The sequence below is a fragment of the Sturnira hondurensis genome, unplaced genomic scaffold (genome assembly GCF_014824575.4).
Source record: "Sturnira hondurensis isolate 20B ecotype Veracruz unplaced genomic scaffold, ASM1482457v3 Scaffold0021555, whole genome shotgun sequence".
Classification (NCBI taxonomy): Eukaryota; Metazoa; Chordata; class Mammalia; order Chiroptera; family Phyllostomidae; genus Sturnira; species Sturnira hondurensis.
In genome coordinates, this window is record NW_028094186.1 from 2,422,238 (window position 1) to 2,438,381 (window position 16,144).

At 55.0% G+C, this 16,144-nt stretch overlaps 1 protein-coding gene across 3 annotated transcripts in view; it reads left to right on the top strand.

Annotated features, from left to right (window-relative positions):
• STPG1 (sperm tail PG-rich repeat containing 1) overlaps positions 1–12,852 on the top strand; it is a 39,052-nt gene extending 26,200 nt beyond the window's left edge. For all 3 annotated transcript variants that reach the window (XM_037032687.1, XM_037032689.1, XM_037032688.1), the window contains 3 exons: positions 1,734–1,899; positions 10,124–10,314; positions 12,343–12,852. In XM_037032687.1, coding sequence (XP_036888582.1) covers positions 1,734–1,899; positions 10,124–10,314; positions 12,343–12,419 — 434 coding nt within the window. In that variant the 3' untranslated portion in view covers positions 12,420–12,852. The remainder of the gene's footprint in view (positions 1–1,733; positions 1,900–10,123; positions 10,315–12,342) is intronic.
• Positions 12,853–16,144: the final 3,292 nt, after the last annotated feature.

Below are 16,144 nucleotides of genomic sequence, written 5' to 3' on the forward strand. Positions count from 1 at the left end.
ATTTGGACTATTTCTCCCCCTGGCCCAGAATGCCACTACTAGTATTTGAGGTCTGTCTGGGAAAAGTCCAGCCATTGTTAATACAACGAGAACAGTTTGCACGAGATCCATGTAACCTGGCAGCCAAAGAGAGTGGACTGGAATGCGCATGTGTGAACAATGATGACTTCACTGTATTAGTCAGTGGGGGTGGTAGACACCATTCAGTGAGCATGTGTGCTGTATGGCCATCACATTCAAACTGACTGAGCGAGTAGAGCAGTGAATCTGCATCAGATTTTGTGTTAAGTTTGAGCATTCCTCACTGGAAAGTATTGGGATGATTCAGAAGGCCACAGCTATGGGCAACTGGTGATTGGCAGCTTCATCACGACAATGCACCTGCTCATGCATCACGTCTCATACAGAGTTTTTTGGTGCTACAGCAAATCATCCAGGTGACTCAGCCCCCCTACAGCCCAAATTTGGAGCCCTGCAACTTCTGGCTTTTCCCAAAACTAAAATCACCTGTGAAAGGGAAGAGATTTTTAGACCGTCAGTGAAATTCAAGAAAATACAATGGAGCAGCTGGTGGTGATCGGGAGAACTGTGTGAGGTCCCAATGTGCCTACTTGGAAGGGGAGTGAAGTATCATTGCCCTATGTACAATGTTTCTTGTATCTTGTATCTTGTGCAATAAATGTCTCTATTTTTCACGTTGCATGGCTTGATACCTTCTGGACAGACCTCGTAATTACTTCCACTTTCCTGGGTTCCTGCCTGTTTTTATTCAGACATGTCCATTTGTACCCAGATGTCATCACAGAACATGTAGACTTTCAGGCTTTATTTTACTTCTCGCTCCCCTTTATTTTATTTATGGTCTTCATATTTATCATCTTCAGGCTGACATTCCCCCAGACTGGGCTGCAGACACTTAGGCTATCCTTCCTTACGGTGTAGGGACCACTGTGATGTGCATCCCGGTGCTTAGAGCCTTTCCATCACTGGACCATTTTCTTGACTTCTGAGTAGGGGGGCGCCTGGGTGTGCAGACGTCTTCCAGGCTTCTGCCGAGCACTGCTCTTGGACTGCGCAACGCCTACCCCCAGTGACAGGGCTCCCGACAACATAGGGCGAAACTGTGCCTCAACACCCCAGCTCAGACCGTCCTGTTCTTCCTTGAAGGCTGTGCACAGTCAGATCGCTTTCATTCTGCCATAGTTTCCTGAGACAGGGCATGGTGGGGAAGCATAGACTTTGGAGACAGACGGCCCTGGGCCCGCAGAGTAGGTGTTCAATAAATATTTGTTGACTGCAAAATACCTATGAAACAGCTACTATGTGCCAGAATAGTAGGTACAATAGTAGGTACAATAACCTAAAATGTTATTCAACTGTTATAACCAGCTGTTGTTGGAAGAATTATTCTTCTTATTGTATAGAGGAGGAAGCTGGGCTTAGTCCCTGGTTAGATTAATGTCTCTGGGCAAATTATTCAGTGTCAGTGAGTCTCGGATGGCTTGCGTTTTGAATGGAGGTGGTAACACGCATGTCACTGGGCTGCCGGGAGGGTCCAGTGAGCTACGTATGCGAGTCAGGTGGCTCGTGTTTCGTGAGTGGCCGCCTTCCATTTGATCATCTTGGGTTGATGTCGCCTTCCAGTCATTCTCTGTGTCCTTCCGTGTGAGGTATGGCTTTTTATTTACTTGAGAAGACTTTCTTATTCTGTTTTAACATTTCCTTCTCTTTAGGGCATTATAATATCAATGAATCCCTTGTGAAACCATCACCAAAGGTATTAATGTCCTGTTTTAAATCAAAAACTGGCCGCGGATTCAGAGTGACATCAACAGGCCCGGGACCCGGTTATTACAACCCCAACGAGTACATCAAAATTCCAACAAAGACTGTCATCCCGTGAGTCCTGATTTTTCTGGTTTCTTCTGAAAGGTGGTTCTGGGAAGGACCCCAACGTGGGCGGAAAAGGAAAAGGAGTCACAGTTTGTCAGGACACTATGCCAGATTGCTCTCCAGGACACTTGTTGACACATAGTAGGTGCTCAATAAATATGCATTGAAAACATGATATTTATTGAGCAACTACTATGTTCCAGGAACTTAACATCTCATTCAATTATCATAATAACCCTGTTGTAAGAGTTATTCTTCCTAGAGGAGGAAGTCAGGCTTTGGTGAGACGGAGAGACTGGCCCCAGCCCACCCCCCTGGCTGGAGGTGCTGCAGACACAGGGCTCAGGGCCGTCTGGCTCTTCCCACATTCCCTGTGAGGCCGCACTCCCCTGGTGCCGACTTTATTCTGTTTCACAACACAAAACCTCCCCTGGGGGGTGGGGCAGGACATACAGAAGCAGTGGCGCAATCCCAGTTTTGTGCTGATGGGTTAAAAGCCTAGACTTTGAAGTGGGTCAGACCTGGATGGAAACTGCACCCCTGCCGTTTCTATACTGTGTGACCGTGGACACTGTGCGAGCCCCTCAGAGCCTCCATGCCCTCGTCTGTAAAGTGGGGATAACTCATGCCCCTTAGTGTTGTTTGCAGATTTAAAAATAAGTATTTGGCATATGCCCTGACTGGTGTGGCTTGGGCATCATCTGATAAACTGAAAGGTCACCTGTTCAATCCCTGGCCAGGGCACATGTCTGTAATGCAGGTCAAGTCCCTGGTTGGAGGGTGTGTGAGAAGCAATCGATCCGTGTTTCTCTCTTTCTCTTTCTCCCTCCCTTTCCTTCTTTCTAGAAAGAAGGAAATATGTATACACACACACACACACACACACACACACACATATTTGGCACATGTATAGTAGGTACAAATTGTGACTTAATATTAATACAAATTTAAAAGACAGGGATTTGTGTTACCATTTTTAATATCCTGTATATTTAATGTTACTTTCACCTAAGAGGCTAAAAACTCATGAGGCTTATTTCTTCCTCAAATGGTCCCAGAACTTCCACAACTAATGGCAGTGAAGGACAGGCCTCCTGTCAGCATCCAAGACCTCAGCCCTGTACAGTCTTCTCCAGGCAGCACTGGCCGCCGGGTGGGGTGGCCGGGAGGGCTGACCAGGAGGGCTGGGACCAAGTATAGAGGCACCTGAGCACCTCAGAGCTGGTGAGTAGGCTCGTGGCCACAGGAGGTCAGAAATCTGGGCACCCCAGGGAGGCCGGCAACACTGGGCACACTCTGACCAGGGTGAGGAGTGGGGAGCCTGGGAGAGGAGCAAGACAGGAACCCGACGAGGGCAACTCAGGATCCCGAGGAGGGATCCCGGCCTCGGATGGAGCCCACAGGGCAAGCCGCTTCTGCCCTTTGGTTCTGGGGTCCTGCACATTGACCCTTCACAGGCTCCAGGCCTCAGGACTGGGGCAGGAGAGTCTGCAGAAGCAGGCAGTCTCTGCACATCAGGGACTTCCTGCCTCCAGCTTCCCCGAGAGCACCCGGCACACTGCCTGTCCCCTGCTCCGCCAGACAACAGAGCAGGTGAGAGGACCGGCTTGGCGGACCCGAGTGGGAGCCCTGGCTCTGTCCCTTGCAGACACTTCTGTCTCCAAGCCTCTGTTCCCACGTTGTCAGGTGGAGATGAGAACTTCATCTCGGGGTGCCGCAAGGATTAGACGAGAAAGTGCTTGCACACAGCCGCTCCCAGTACAGCTGCTGCTGCTCTGTAACTTACAGGTGCATCAGGACACAGGGCGCAGCTGGTAATCGGCTGGGCCACCAAGCCCCCAGCCCGCGCCTGGCAGCTGCATCAAGGACATGGTGCAAGGAGCGTGGCAAATCCTCGGTGTTTAACGGCTTTCCCCGGAGAGGTGCCACTCGGCTTTGCTTCAGTCAGGATGAGTGGTTTGAAATATTCTCATTTAATGGCATTTGCATCTGTCAATCAACAGGCTCTGGAGGTTTCAGGTTCTGTGCTGGAGGCTGTGGAGTTGCTCAGGTGAGCAGAACACCACACACACCTTTGGCCAGGCCCACCTGGGAGCAGCTCAGGGTAGGGGAGAGGAGCGTGCTCAGGCCGGGCCATGTGGCCCCACCTCCCCAAGGGCAGTCTTTCCGGCTGGGCAGTGCTCTGGGGCCAGGTGCCTGTGGGTGTCCGGCCCCCTGGCTCTCTGGGACGCTTTGTGCATTGTGCGTCCTTGGTTAAGAAGCCTTGGAAACCCTGCTAACACACCCTCTGCCCCTGGGGCCACTGCAGAGAGCGTGGGCGTAGGAAAGGCTCTGAGAAGGCCTGCAGGAAAGGAACCTGTCAAGCCCGGATCTCTCAGGCTCGGGTTTACTTTGTTGAGTGGATGGTGTCCCAGCATCTGTGGCAGAACAGTCGTTTTCGCTGGCTCTGCGGTCCAGGGCTGCTCTCTGCACCTCGCTGCACCGCCATCTCTGCGCGTGTGAAAAGAGGGGAGCTCTCTTCATTTCTAACACTTCGTGACCCCGGTGCGTTCAGCATGCCACTCAGGAGAGCATGGAGGGGACAGTGACCGTGGAGCCAGCCTGGACCCACAGAGGAGGTCCAAAAAATATAGTTCTAAATTGACAAGGAGAGGATGAAGATGAGAGATCTGTGGTTTCATTTGAGAAACAGAGCACAGAGCTGAGGTGTGCTTTGGGTTATTCTAAAAAGGCATCCATCCTTGTATGTTGAATGGTAAAGGATGTAATATGAAGAAAAGATACAGCTGAATGTTGGAATATTGAGGAAATGTCCAAATTCAGCCTCTTAAGTTCGAGTTCGGTGAGCTCTCCCGTGTCCCTGGAGGAAGGAGGGACAGGAGTGCCTGGGCGCTGATGGTCCAGGATTGTCAGGCCCCTGAGAAGATGTGCGTGGCTTCCTGCCGCCGGCACCAAACTGCACGTGACAGTGTGTCTTTGGTTGGAAGTGCTTGGCTCTGTGTTTTGGGGTAGGGCTCCAGCTTGCAAAGTGGTGTTTGGTTCTGCTTTCTCCAGGAGGAATGGGGGAGATGTTCATTCTCCCTGGAGTGGTCAGCTCGTGTTCCCCACCAGCAGAAGTGGGTCCCAGCAAGGTGAGAGGTTGGTGATTGACAGGAGTGCTCAGGAGGCTGCCCGGGAGCCCTCCCCCCATCCATCCCCTGCCAACCTCCTGCCTTCCCACTCACCAGCTTTGAGAACCAAGGGTGAGGGTGGGGTTGGGGGGGGTGGCTTCACTCCCCAGGAAATGTAAATTCATTCTCTGTGAATTAGAGCAGTTACTCATAAGGTGCTTGCAAGAATAAAATAAGGTAACCCACACAGCGCACCAGGAATGGCGCACAGCTGAAGAGGGCCCTCCACACTGGACTGGTGTTTCTGGAGTGAGGGGGCCCCTGCAGGGCAGGTCTGTGCCAAGGGCGGGCAGGCTGTTAGCAGGGCCATTTCTGGGGTCCTTGGTTGGAGAACATGTCACGGGGTGTCCCTTCACTATGGCTCACCTTGCCGACTCAAAACCTAAGCTGATGTGTCCGCTTCCAGGGGTGAAGTGAAGTGTCAGTCGCTTCTCGGCCTTTTGGCTAAGATCAAGTGAAGTGTCAGCCAAGGTGTCCGTCTTCAGGGCTGGAGTGTGTGTCTCAGTGCTGACTCAGGCAGTCAGGGTGAGCCAGGATGAGGGCTGTCAGAGATCAAAACAGTCCCTCCCAGCTGCCGCCTCCCAGCTCACACTCCCTGGTGAGGAGGTGACACACCCACTGACATTCTCCTAACCTCCGAGCCACTTCCCGGAGGTTTAGGAGGTTTAAGTCCCCAGCTTTGCGCTGACACGCTGCACTGTCACAGCTAGGGCCCAAGAATCAAGCCTGCTGGCCCCGCTTCAATTTGGGTAATTACGGGGGACCCACCTGAAGTTCCCCTGGGATTTTCAATTAGACGTGGGGTGCTTCTTCCCAAGCACTGTAATCTGTCACCTGCTACCCTGTTAAACAGATACTGCATTCCACCCCAGAGGCATCGGCTGCCCTTTAATGATGAGAAAAAAAAATTGCCCCTTTGTCCCTGCAGACCCTGGGAATCCCCGAGGCAGAGTGAATCTGTGCCTGGGAGTGTCCCAAGGTTCCCCGGAGCCTCCCCCCAGCGACCTGCTGAGTCCTCCGAGACATCCTTTATTCTCTCCTTTATTCTCAGGAGATTTGCTCACGCTGGAAGCTGCAAGCACACTTAATCTAGCTGTGGCCACCGCAGAGCCTTTGACAGATATTTTCTTTCCACGGGGCAGGGCCGAGTTGGCTTTCACAACTGAGCGATGAGGCTCACGAAACCCCCAGCCACAGAGCACTGAGGGCTGCCCGAGGTTTGATCGGAACTGACCTTTGGATTTGCCCAGTCCTGCTGCCATGAAGGGGGCAGCCCTGGGTGAGGACAAAACTGGGGGCCAGGAGGACGTTTTGTCTGGGCTCCCCTCCTTGCTTCAGCCCCTCTGCTCTTCTCTGCCCTTCAGCACATATCCCAGAAGCAGGGACAAGGCCCCAGAGACGAGTCAGGCAGACTCATCTGGCAGAACACTACCCCTTAAAGAGCTGGGCAAGTGAGGAGCATAAAAAATGCAGCCCGTTTTGTGCCAAGAAAAGAATAGCTAGAATGTGTGGAGGGGCGAGGTACACCGATATTATCTGGGGCCAGGCTTCCGGGTCCTCTGCAGGCGGCACTGTACGTGGACTGCACAGGTGACACGTGGACCTGCCCAGGTGCTGGAGCACAGAGCAGAGTCCAGGCCCGTGGGACCCCAAAACCTGCTCCCCCAGGGAGCCTGGTGGGGTGGGGGTGGGGGTGGGGGAGAGCGCCACAGCCAGAGACGGTTCCCTGCAGGTGGCGAGCAGTGAAGACTGAATCAGAGTCTGCAGGGGAAGGGGGTGCCCCTGGCAGAAGGGACAGCGGGGTGAAGGCACGGAGCTTCTGCTGTGTGGTGTGGGGCGTTTCTGGAAGGTGGCATGGGAGCAGGTTCGTAGCAGGTTGGGCTGGATTGAGGGCCGTGAATAGAAGCTTTTCCTAGCCCTGGCTGGTGTGGCTCAGTGGATTGAGCGCGGGGCTGTGAACCACGTGATCGCGGTTCAATTCCCAGTCAGGGCCCATGCCTGGGTTGTAGGCCGGTTCCCAGCAGGGGACTCATGAGAGGCAACTATACATCGATATTTCTCTCCTTCTCTCCTTCCCTTTCCATCTAAAGATAAATAAATAAAATCTTAAAAAAAGAAGAAGAAGAAGAAGAGCCTTTTTCTGTAGCTTCTCATCAGGGTCTGTGAGGGCAGATGGTCAGAAACAAGCAAACAACCCAGAAATCACAGGGGGGACTGAGGTTTGAAGGCAGCCTAGGTGGTGCATCTTTTGCGTCCTCGTGACCCAGTTCCTGTCACATGGGGCTACCGCTTTCGCCCCTGCTCTCTCCTCTGCTGGAAATGCCGTCTCCCCCACATATTCAACCTGAAGAATTCCAGCTTCCCTTTTAGGGCTAATGCTCTCTCTGCTAGGGCAGATCTCTGGACTCACTCAGTCGCAATTAGTCTCTCTTTCTCTGTACTCCCAAGGTAGTTTGTATCTCTAGTGTTGCATTTCATATTTTCAAAAAAAAAAATAAAACAATGCCGGTACCAAGCACTAGCTAGTTTTAATGACAACCCTGGGTGGCAGGTATCCTGACCCACCATTTTACAGAAGGAGAAATAGGCAGGGAAGGGCAAAGAGACTTTTTCAAGGACACACAGCTAGTGACCAGGGAAGTCCGTCTGAGCCCAAAGCCCAGTGCGACCGCCACAGTTGTCACCAGCATGGCTGTCCCTGGCAGTGGGTGGCTACCCCTTCAGGAGCTCGCAGGGTCTGTGTCTTCGCACAGAAGAGCCTGGACCCCCCAGAGTGCCGGAGTGGAGATGCACTCGTGGCTGGTGCACTCTGCAGACCCAGAGAGCAGAGCTGGCGGTGTCGAGCCCCGCCCCCGGAGGTGCTGAGGGTGTGGGGGGCACGGGGCCGCTCCCACCCAGTCTCCCCAAGAGCGCTGACAGGTCCCTCTCCCAGGCTGCTCAGTCTCCCGCAAGCCATCTCCAGCTGGGAGAGCAGACCCCTCGTGGTGGTCTTCTCAGAGACTCGGGCTTGGGGGTGACCCGGACAGTGGGGTGACCTCCTACGGCGGTTGGCTCATTCAGACCTAATGCCCAGGAATCAAGCCTGTTTCTCAGGGATGCCAGTGGCACACACATCCGATTTCTGAGGGCGCTTTGAAGGGGTGACCCAAGCCAGAACAAGGAGCAGCCAGCTTTGATTTTTAAGAGGAGAGCTGGTTGGTCACACACTATAACCAGTTCTCCCATGCCAGCTGGAGGGGCAAACAGGAGGCCATGTGTCTCTCCCCTTCCTACAGCACCTTTGTTCTAAATATAAGCGTCACAGCTGTGTGAGCCACGGGACGGTTTACTGTGGCTTTCAAAGACTCCCAGGGAGTGGGGGCGTCCAGTCTCCGGGGACTCTGGGAGGGAGCCCTCTGGTCTCCGTGTCCTGAGGCTCAGTGGCTCCTCGGAGGCCAAGCAGAGGTGCTGCAGGGATCGTAACAATGACAATGACATTTATTGAGCACTTACTGTGTGCTGCCGGGTGCCTTTCATGCCTTTCCCCCGTTCACCAGCTCTGCTGGGAAGGGTGGGTGGTGCTGTGCCCTGCTGCGGGCAGGCCGGTCAGCGGACTGGCCGAGGTCGCACAGCCAGTGAGGGGCACGACGGGAATTCAGACTCAGGTCTGCGTGGCTCTAAAACCCAAAAGCTCCCCACCCCTGCCATGGTGCCTTCCCCAAATCGGTGGGCAGCTGACATTTGGGTTCTGGCGCCGGCATGACCTCTCATCTGCTCTGCACTGTGGTGACTTGCTTTCTCTGGGCACCAACTTCTTTAGCAAAACAAGGAGGTTGGAAAAGACATTTCTAGGTCCCCTCTTGCTCCCCAAATTTAAGAACATCTCTATTCCAGAAGGAGCTGGCCAGGGGACAGCAGAGCTTCAGTGGCCGGGAGGCCCCGTTCCCTCCTCTGTTCCGATGGGTTGGCTTTGAGCTGGGGGAGGCTCCTGTGGCCGTTCAGGGCTCTGGGGACTTTCCATTCCCTTGTGCTGAGACACCTTAGGAGAAGCTTCGGGTGTGAGGCGGAAGTGTGCAGCCCTTCTGTGGTGTGGCCAGGGGAGCCGTATGACTCCCATAACAATCCCAGAATTCCCTGGGCAACCCAGCGGACCCCCTTTGAGTCAAAGCTTGATGAAATGTCACAGCTGCAACGGACCTCAGAGGTCATCAGGCCCAATCCCCTCATTGTACAGATGGGGAGACTGAGGCACAGAGTGAATTAGCGCCAGAGCCAGGTTTTAAGTCCAGGTGCCATTTCTCTCTCACTTGTTCTCTCGACACCAGACATGAAAGCCCCCCTTTTCTGGAAGAGGGGGAGGCAGACCTAAAAACAAACAATTGCCACATAAGCGGTGAGTGCTAGGCAGACGTCCCTTAATGTCCAGCCCAGTATTCTCCTACTCGCATGTCCTGCCTTGACAGGAGGTATTTGGTAGGACTCCAGAATGCCGATGTTGGAATGGCCTCTAGAGATCTACTGGTTTGGGGTAGCAAATCCCGGGAATGTGGGAAGTCTGTTTCCTTTCCCTGGCCGTGGCAGACATCACAAGTAGATTGCCGACGCTCTCCCCATAGAGCCCCCATGAAGCCTCAGTCTTCACACAGAGCTCCAGCCAGGCACTGCCCATGGGACAGAGTTGACAACAAGCTGAGTGCCACCTGTCATTCCTGAGTGGCTCATAGTGTCATTACGGCCACAGTGTGTCCTCAGCTCCCACTTGGGGCTGGGCTGTGTTCAAGTCTTAGGTGTAGTGTCTCAGGGGACCCTGATGACAGGCCCATCAGGCAGGTAGCAGCACGACCACCATGGTGCAGACGAGGAAACTGAGGTCCCGGGGCCCCAGTGCCCTTGCAGCAGAGCCCCAGGAAGAAGCAGGTCCCTGGCGCCATGTTCCCAGTCCCCCCCAACTCCCACCACCACCCGGTGCCATGTCTGGCCCTCTCGCAGACAGTGTGGGGCAGGTCTTGGCTGTGTCTAAACACTCCCATTTCCCCAACAGACGGCTTCAGTGACAGCTGCACATTTTGTCTTTTCTGAAGGAGAAACCCCAACCTGAAGTTCTCCGCCCCGCCTCTGCCTCTGCCCCCGGCGCCGCCTCTCCCAGGCCCCGGTCAGTACGAGATCGTGGACTACAAAGGCCCCCCCAAGCTTTTCGTCTCCAGCGCATCGTTCGTGTCCAACACCAGGCGGTGGACGGCAGTGCCGACCCAGCCCGGCCTGCCTGGCCCAGGTCAGAGGAGTGTTTGAAATGATCGTAAAAACCGAATCTGGAGCTGTTTGTCATTCCTGGGCCATCAGATGCCACTGATTTGTAGGCTGTTTGCCAAACAGGTTATAGGGGTGAGAGCAGATTTAGAAGACTTTTCAGCTTACACTTTCAGGTCTGAAAGGGTTTTTTTTTTTTCTTAAGGTGAAAGGGTTCTCAGGGATGATCCGGGCCAGGGATCCACAACCAAGGACTGTGAGCATCCAAGAGGCTCAGAGACGGGCACCAAGGGGGTCTGGGTCTGGGACCCTGAGTTGTCTGCCGACACTGTTTTCTGGGGAAGGGGCCGTGGCTCTGGCCAGGTTGTTAGAAAAGCCCATGTTCTTAAAAATGCTGAGACCTACCGGCCTCGTCTGGCTGAGTCACTCTCCGCACGGGGAGGGCCTAGAACGCAGGTCTCAGGGAGCGAGGGGCAGGGCAGAGCCCGGCCCTTTCCCCCCATGCCTGTCTGGTCGATTCACTGAGGCAGCCTCTTTCACGGCACCCGGTTCCATTCCCTTTCCACAGTCAGCGTAAGCGGTGACACCCTGTCTGCTCTGGGACCTACCTGAGAGCTAATAGCTTAAGGGACTCGCTCTGGTGGGTGGTCTCTGTACCCACCAACCTATCCATAGCTGTCTGTAGGTCCCATTAGCTCTTTATCACCCCCTGACATTGACCAGACCTGGTGGCACAGGACTGACGGGCGTGCCGGTGGGCAGGTGGTGTGGGCGGAGGAAGGTCTGCTGTGTGCAGTCTTTCGGGGAGTGTGGGAGCTGCTCACGCCCTGGGGATGCGAAGGCGACTTAAGCCTGGTGCTTTCCCCCAGAGGTGTCCATCTGGTGGGGGAGACACCTTCCCCTCCAAACACACCTGTGAGTAGGGTGTAAGGTAGACAGGACAGGAAGAAAGTCATTCTCATAGCTCTGGCCTTGGAAATGTAATCAAACCAACAAGCCTGCAGAGATTTGACCTTAACTAAGGTCATCTGGTCAGTCCAGATAGAACTTTTGTTCGGCAAATGTACTAATGTCCCAGACAAGTGGTGAGCTCCGGCGGGTGGTCGCGGAGGCAGGGGAACCTGCGCACAGCCTCGTCTGACCCTGTTGGGCCCCATCCCCGAGGAGCTTTCTCTCGGTAACTTCTCAGTGCCGTGCCTGGTGCAAGACACCTGGCAGGCTGGGCAGGCCAATTGTCCACCCCAGGGTGGGCTTCCCGGAGGGGCCTCCTGGGTGTGAGCACATGAGACATCTGCCTTCTCAGCTTCCGGTGGGTGCAGATCTGCCCGGACCGCCGTGTGCCCCCAACAGCAGCTCTGTGGCTAACCAGCCGGGCCCTGCACGGCCCCTCAGCAACCAAATGAGCATTGACAGAGAGTCTCCCCGGCGGGTGGTAGTCCCGTCGCCCCATGCGGTCCTGGCAGCTGGCGGCCTAGAGTGCCCACGATGTCACGGCTCTTGCTTGTCTGAGAATTTCTGAACTACATCCAAACAAACCCCACCAAGCCGACACCTTGCTTTTTTCAGAGTATGGCTTCACTCAGTAGATTTTTTCCAAATTTCACAGAAAGATCTTTGGTCAATTTTCTTCTGTTAAAGAAGTTAAAGTGAGTTAAAGAAGGTGGGAAGCCACGTTGGAGTCCTGCCGGGCCAGTTCAGCGCCAGACGACCTTGGGCAGCAGCTTCCTCTGGCAGCCTCCCCACACGTCTGGCACGAGGGCTGGGACCGGGGCTGCTGGCCTCGCCAGCTCTGACGTAGAAAGAAAGAGACTCCAGCGACCGGCCTTTTCTCTTCTTCTTTTTAAAAAAAAATACATTTTATTGATAATGCTATTGTAATTGCCCCATTTTCTCCCTTTTATTCCCCTCTGCCCCACACCCCCCTTCTCCCCAGCTTTCCTACACCTTCTTAGTTCACGTCCATGGGTCGTGCATACGAGCTCTTTGGCTTCTGTATTTCCTATACTGTTCCTTGGCCTTTTCTCTCTAATGCTGCCCTGCTCTGTCCCCATAGCCACGTACCAGCCGGAATTCCCTGGCAAGCAGTCCTTCCTCTACAACGAGGACAACAAGTGGATCCCAGTGCTGTAGAGGGCCTCAGACAGCCACGGCGAGGGCTCCGGCCACCAGCCGCCCCACCCAGGTTCCCCGGGACATTCATTCAGAGAACGCCTATTTTATGAGTGACAGCTGATGACGTCCGCCACCCCTGTCTGGTGTTACAGCTAAGCTGCTGTGTTTGTCCTGGCCCCCAGCTGCCTCCTGGAGATTGGGCCCCCATCCCCGCTGACCCCTCGGTTTCCTGAACAGAAACGAGGGGTGGACAGAGCCACGGGTCCAGCGAACTGTTGCCAGACGTGCAGATTTTTCAACAGCATCTGGGAAACCTTTAAGAGCAGCCTCTTCATTTGAGATGTTCACAACCACATTCCAATTTAATTTTTTTTTGTTTGTTTGGGCCAAAGGAAATGCTTCTGCAAGCCATTAGTTGTCCCCTTGGGTGCTGGACGGCCTGGAAGGCCCTTCAAAGCTGACGCCTGGAGCTGTGCCTTTCCTTGATCCCAGACTCTTAGCAATGGGGCTAAACCCCAAGGCCATGGCTTTCAGGTCCCTCTGACCCTGGGGAACCTTAGCAGGCCATTGGGCTGGAAGCNTTTTTTTTTGTTTGTTTGGGCCAAAGGAAATGCTTCTGCAAGCCATTAGTTGTCCCCTTGGGTGCTGGACGGCCTGGAAGGCCCTTCAAAGCTGACGCTTGGAGCTGTGCCTTTCCTTGATCCCAGACTCTTAGCAATGGGGCTAAACCCCAAGGCCATGGCTTTCAGGTCCCTCTGACCCTGGGGAACCTTAGCAGGCCATTGGGCTGGAAGCAGCCAGCCCTGCGGTCACCGCAGGCAGAGGCTGGGGGTGACGCATGGGAAGACAAGACAGGCTGTCCTCCCCCTGAGCAGCTGGGCTGAGCCCTGTAGATGAAGACCGTCCCTCCAGAAGGAGCCCCCTCCAAGCAGGGTCAGGGAAGAAGGGAGCCTGGGAGGAGAACAGCCGGGTCTGTGTTCTGGAGAAGACATGACTGGAGCTGAGGCCATGGGCTCAGAGAGGCTGGGTCGTCTCCGTCCCCTCTTAAGATGACGTAGGCCGCTCGCAGCTCCACGCAGCCCACTGGTTGTGAAGGCCTGGCTGTTCGTATGATGCCCTCGGGGGCTGCTGCAGGGACAGCCTGCCCAGGAGGCCCAGACCCTCAGAGTTCTGACTGAATTGATCTGGGGGAGGGGCTGTGGGTCGGTGTCTTTATTCAAGTTTTCAGCGTGGTTATGATGTGTCTGTTTAGGGCTAGGATACACCGATAGTTTAATAAAGTGTTTGCAACTGTGACTGTGCATGCAGATCACTTGTTAAAAAGGCAGATTTCGTAGATCTGGGGTCGGGCCGAAGAGGCTGCCTTTTTTTCCCTTTAAAAAAATTGAAATATAGTTGACACAGAACATGGTATCAGTTTGAGGTGGAAACGTTTCTTACACGCTCCCAGGTGGTACTGATGCTGCTGGCCCATGGGCCACACTTAGAGGAGCAACGGTCTGAAAAATACACCCCATTATTCTGCCCTTCATTTGGCCTTCCATTTGTCCTTCCCCCCCTCCCTTCCTCCCTCCCTCCTTTCCTCCTTCCTTCCTCCCATCTTCCCTTCCTTCCTGTTTCCTCATTGACTCACTCATTCTTGCCCGCACGTGGGCTTTCCTCACCCATTGCTTCCTCCCCTCACCCACTGACTGTGTGACTAGTAGGTCGACACTCCCTGCAGGCGGGGGGTGCTCGTCCCACCCGCCAACAGCAACTTTTCTTTAGTGGCCCCCTTTCTTACGTTCACCCCTGTCACCTTTTTCACTCTTTGGAGGGAAGGACAGGCCCTGAGTGGCTGCTCTCGGGTTTGAGCGTCTTTCCTGGACCCTCTGGGAGGGCAGCACTGCGTTTCCTCCCAGCCAGTGGTGCTCTCTCCTCGAGATCCAGGGGGTCTCTCCTCGAGGTCCAGGGGGTCTCTCCTTGAGGTCCAGGGGCTCTCTCTGGGCCCGATAGCCCTCGTGTCCTCATGTGGAGGGGAGGAGAAAGGCCCCGGTGGCTCTGCTGGCGGTGGTACAGTGGCTGGGAGCTGCCCGCCCCTTCCCTGAGCTCTGCAGCAGGCTTCGCACCGAGACTGCCGGTTCCCTGTGCACATTCCTCCAGCCAGATGCCAGCGGATTGCAAAGGATTCACAGCCTGTACAATTCTGGCCCCTTCAGATCTCGAACTTGATCTTGGGATGTAATCACCCAGGGGGCTTTCAAGGTCCTGAGGCCTGGGCCCTACCTCTCACAATTCTGAGTTCATTGTTCCAGGGTGGGGTCTGCGCTGAGACAAAAGCTTCCTGGTTGATTCCAATGTGCAGCCAAGGGTGACAAGCACCGCCATCCAGCTTCCCAGCTGGCTCCAGAGGGGAGGGGGCAGGGAGCTCAGGAAGGAAGGAAATGAACAGGCGCGGGGGACCTCAGTGTGCCCGGCCATGTGCTGGCCCTCTGCACCCACTCAGCCGTTTCACCCTCACCCATCATGCTGCTCTGGCCACTTGGGTGGTGTCGGAGCAGCAGGGGGGCCTGCAGCGGGCAGGGTGCCCGCTCTGGGTGCTCCAGGGGTCCCCGCGCCGTGCCAGGCAAGCCCTGTCAGAGCCACTGATGCCTCCCGAGACCATGGGAGGCATCAGTACTGATCCTGACTTCAAATTTTGATATTTTGTTCATTGTAAATTTTTTAGTTATTAAACAGACACAGTTGCACTGTGGTTTATCTTGATCACTGAGTCCGGCGGCTTCTCTTACTTTTGCAGTGGGGCCGGTGCCACAGTGGCCCAACTGCAGTCTGGGCCCCAGCTCCAGGCAGGGCCTTGGAACAAGCGCCGTACCCTCTGCTGTCAGGGCTGGGAGGCCCTTAGAGACCTCCAGCGTTTTTGGACTTTAAAGAAAATATTTTGTTCAGACAGCAGTTTGCGAGAAACTCCCGTCTGTACATGGAGAAAAGCAAAACTGCTATGATTAAGTCCCGGAGGATACTCGAGAGCGGTCCTTCCCCTCGCATTGTGGTGGCTTTTGAGACCCACCAATGAACCCTGCGGCTCAGAGGATGATAGTTACAAATGACCCGTGCAGACCACACCCCTCACTGTGTAGCCCAAGACGCTGAGGGCTGGAGGTGGTGAGCCCGGAGAGGAAGGGAGGGAGGGGGGAAGGAAGGGGTGGTTTGTGACTTGTTCCTTCGGGAAACGAGGGCTTTGGTGGGCAGCCTCCGTCAGTTCCCGTGGTGCGAATACTCCCACCGACATGGGTCTCCCTGAGAAGAGGCGAGCACAGGGGCTTCGTGAGCCGGCAGGAGCAGGCTCTCGGGGAAACGGCCTGGCCCGGAGCGCAGGGGCGGAGTGGGCACCAGAACTCAGGTCGCATGGCTCCCAGCCCCGGGCTCTGCCTGCTGGCCCCCCGCAACGAGGTCGTCCTGGACCCTTTTCGCAGGACGTCTTCATGTCCAGTCAATGGCCCTAAGGTCATACCCTCCAGCCTGTGGGACCACAGGAGCCTGGGCACCAGGAGCCTGCTGCCCTCGGCTTCTCCAGTGCCTGGCAGGGAGGGAGGGACCTCGGCTTCTCCAGTGCCTGGCACTTCCACCGCCCTTCAAGTCCAGGGCAAACCGCTCCCAGGGCAGAGAAGGAGCGGGGCCCTGTCTGCTTCCACCCTCTCTTCCTGAAAGACTTCCACAAAAGGCACAAAAGTAGCATTTGAAGTAATACATAGGAGGAATTT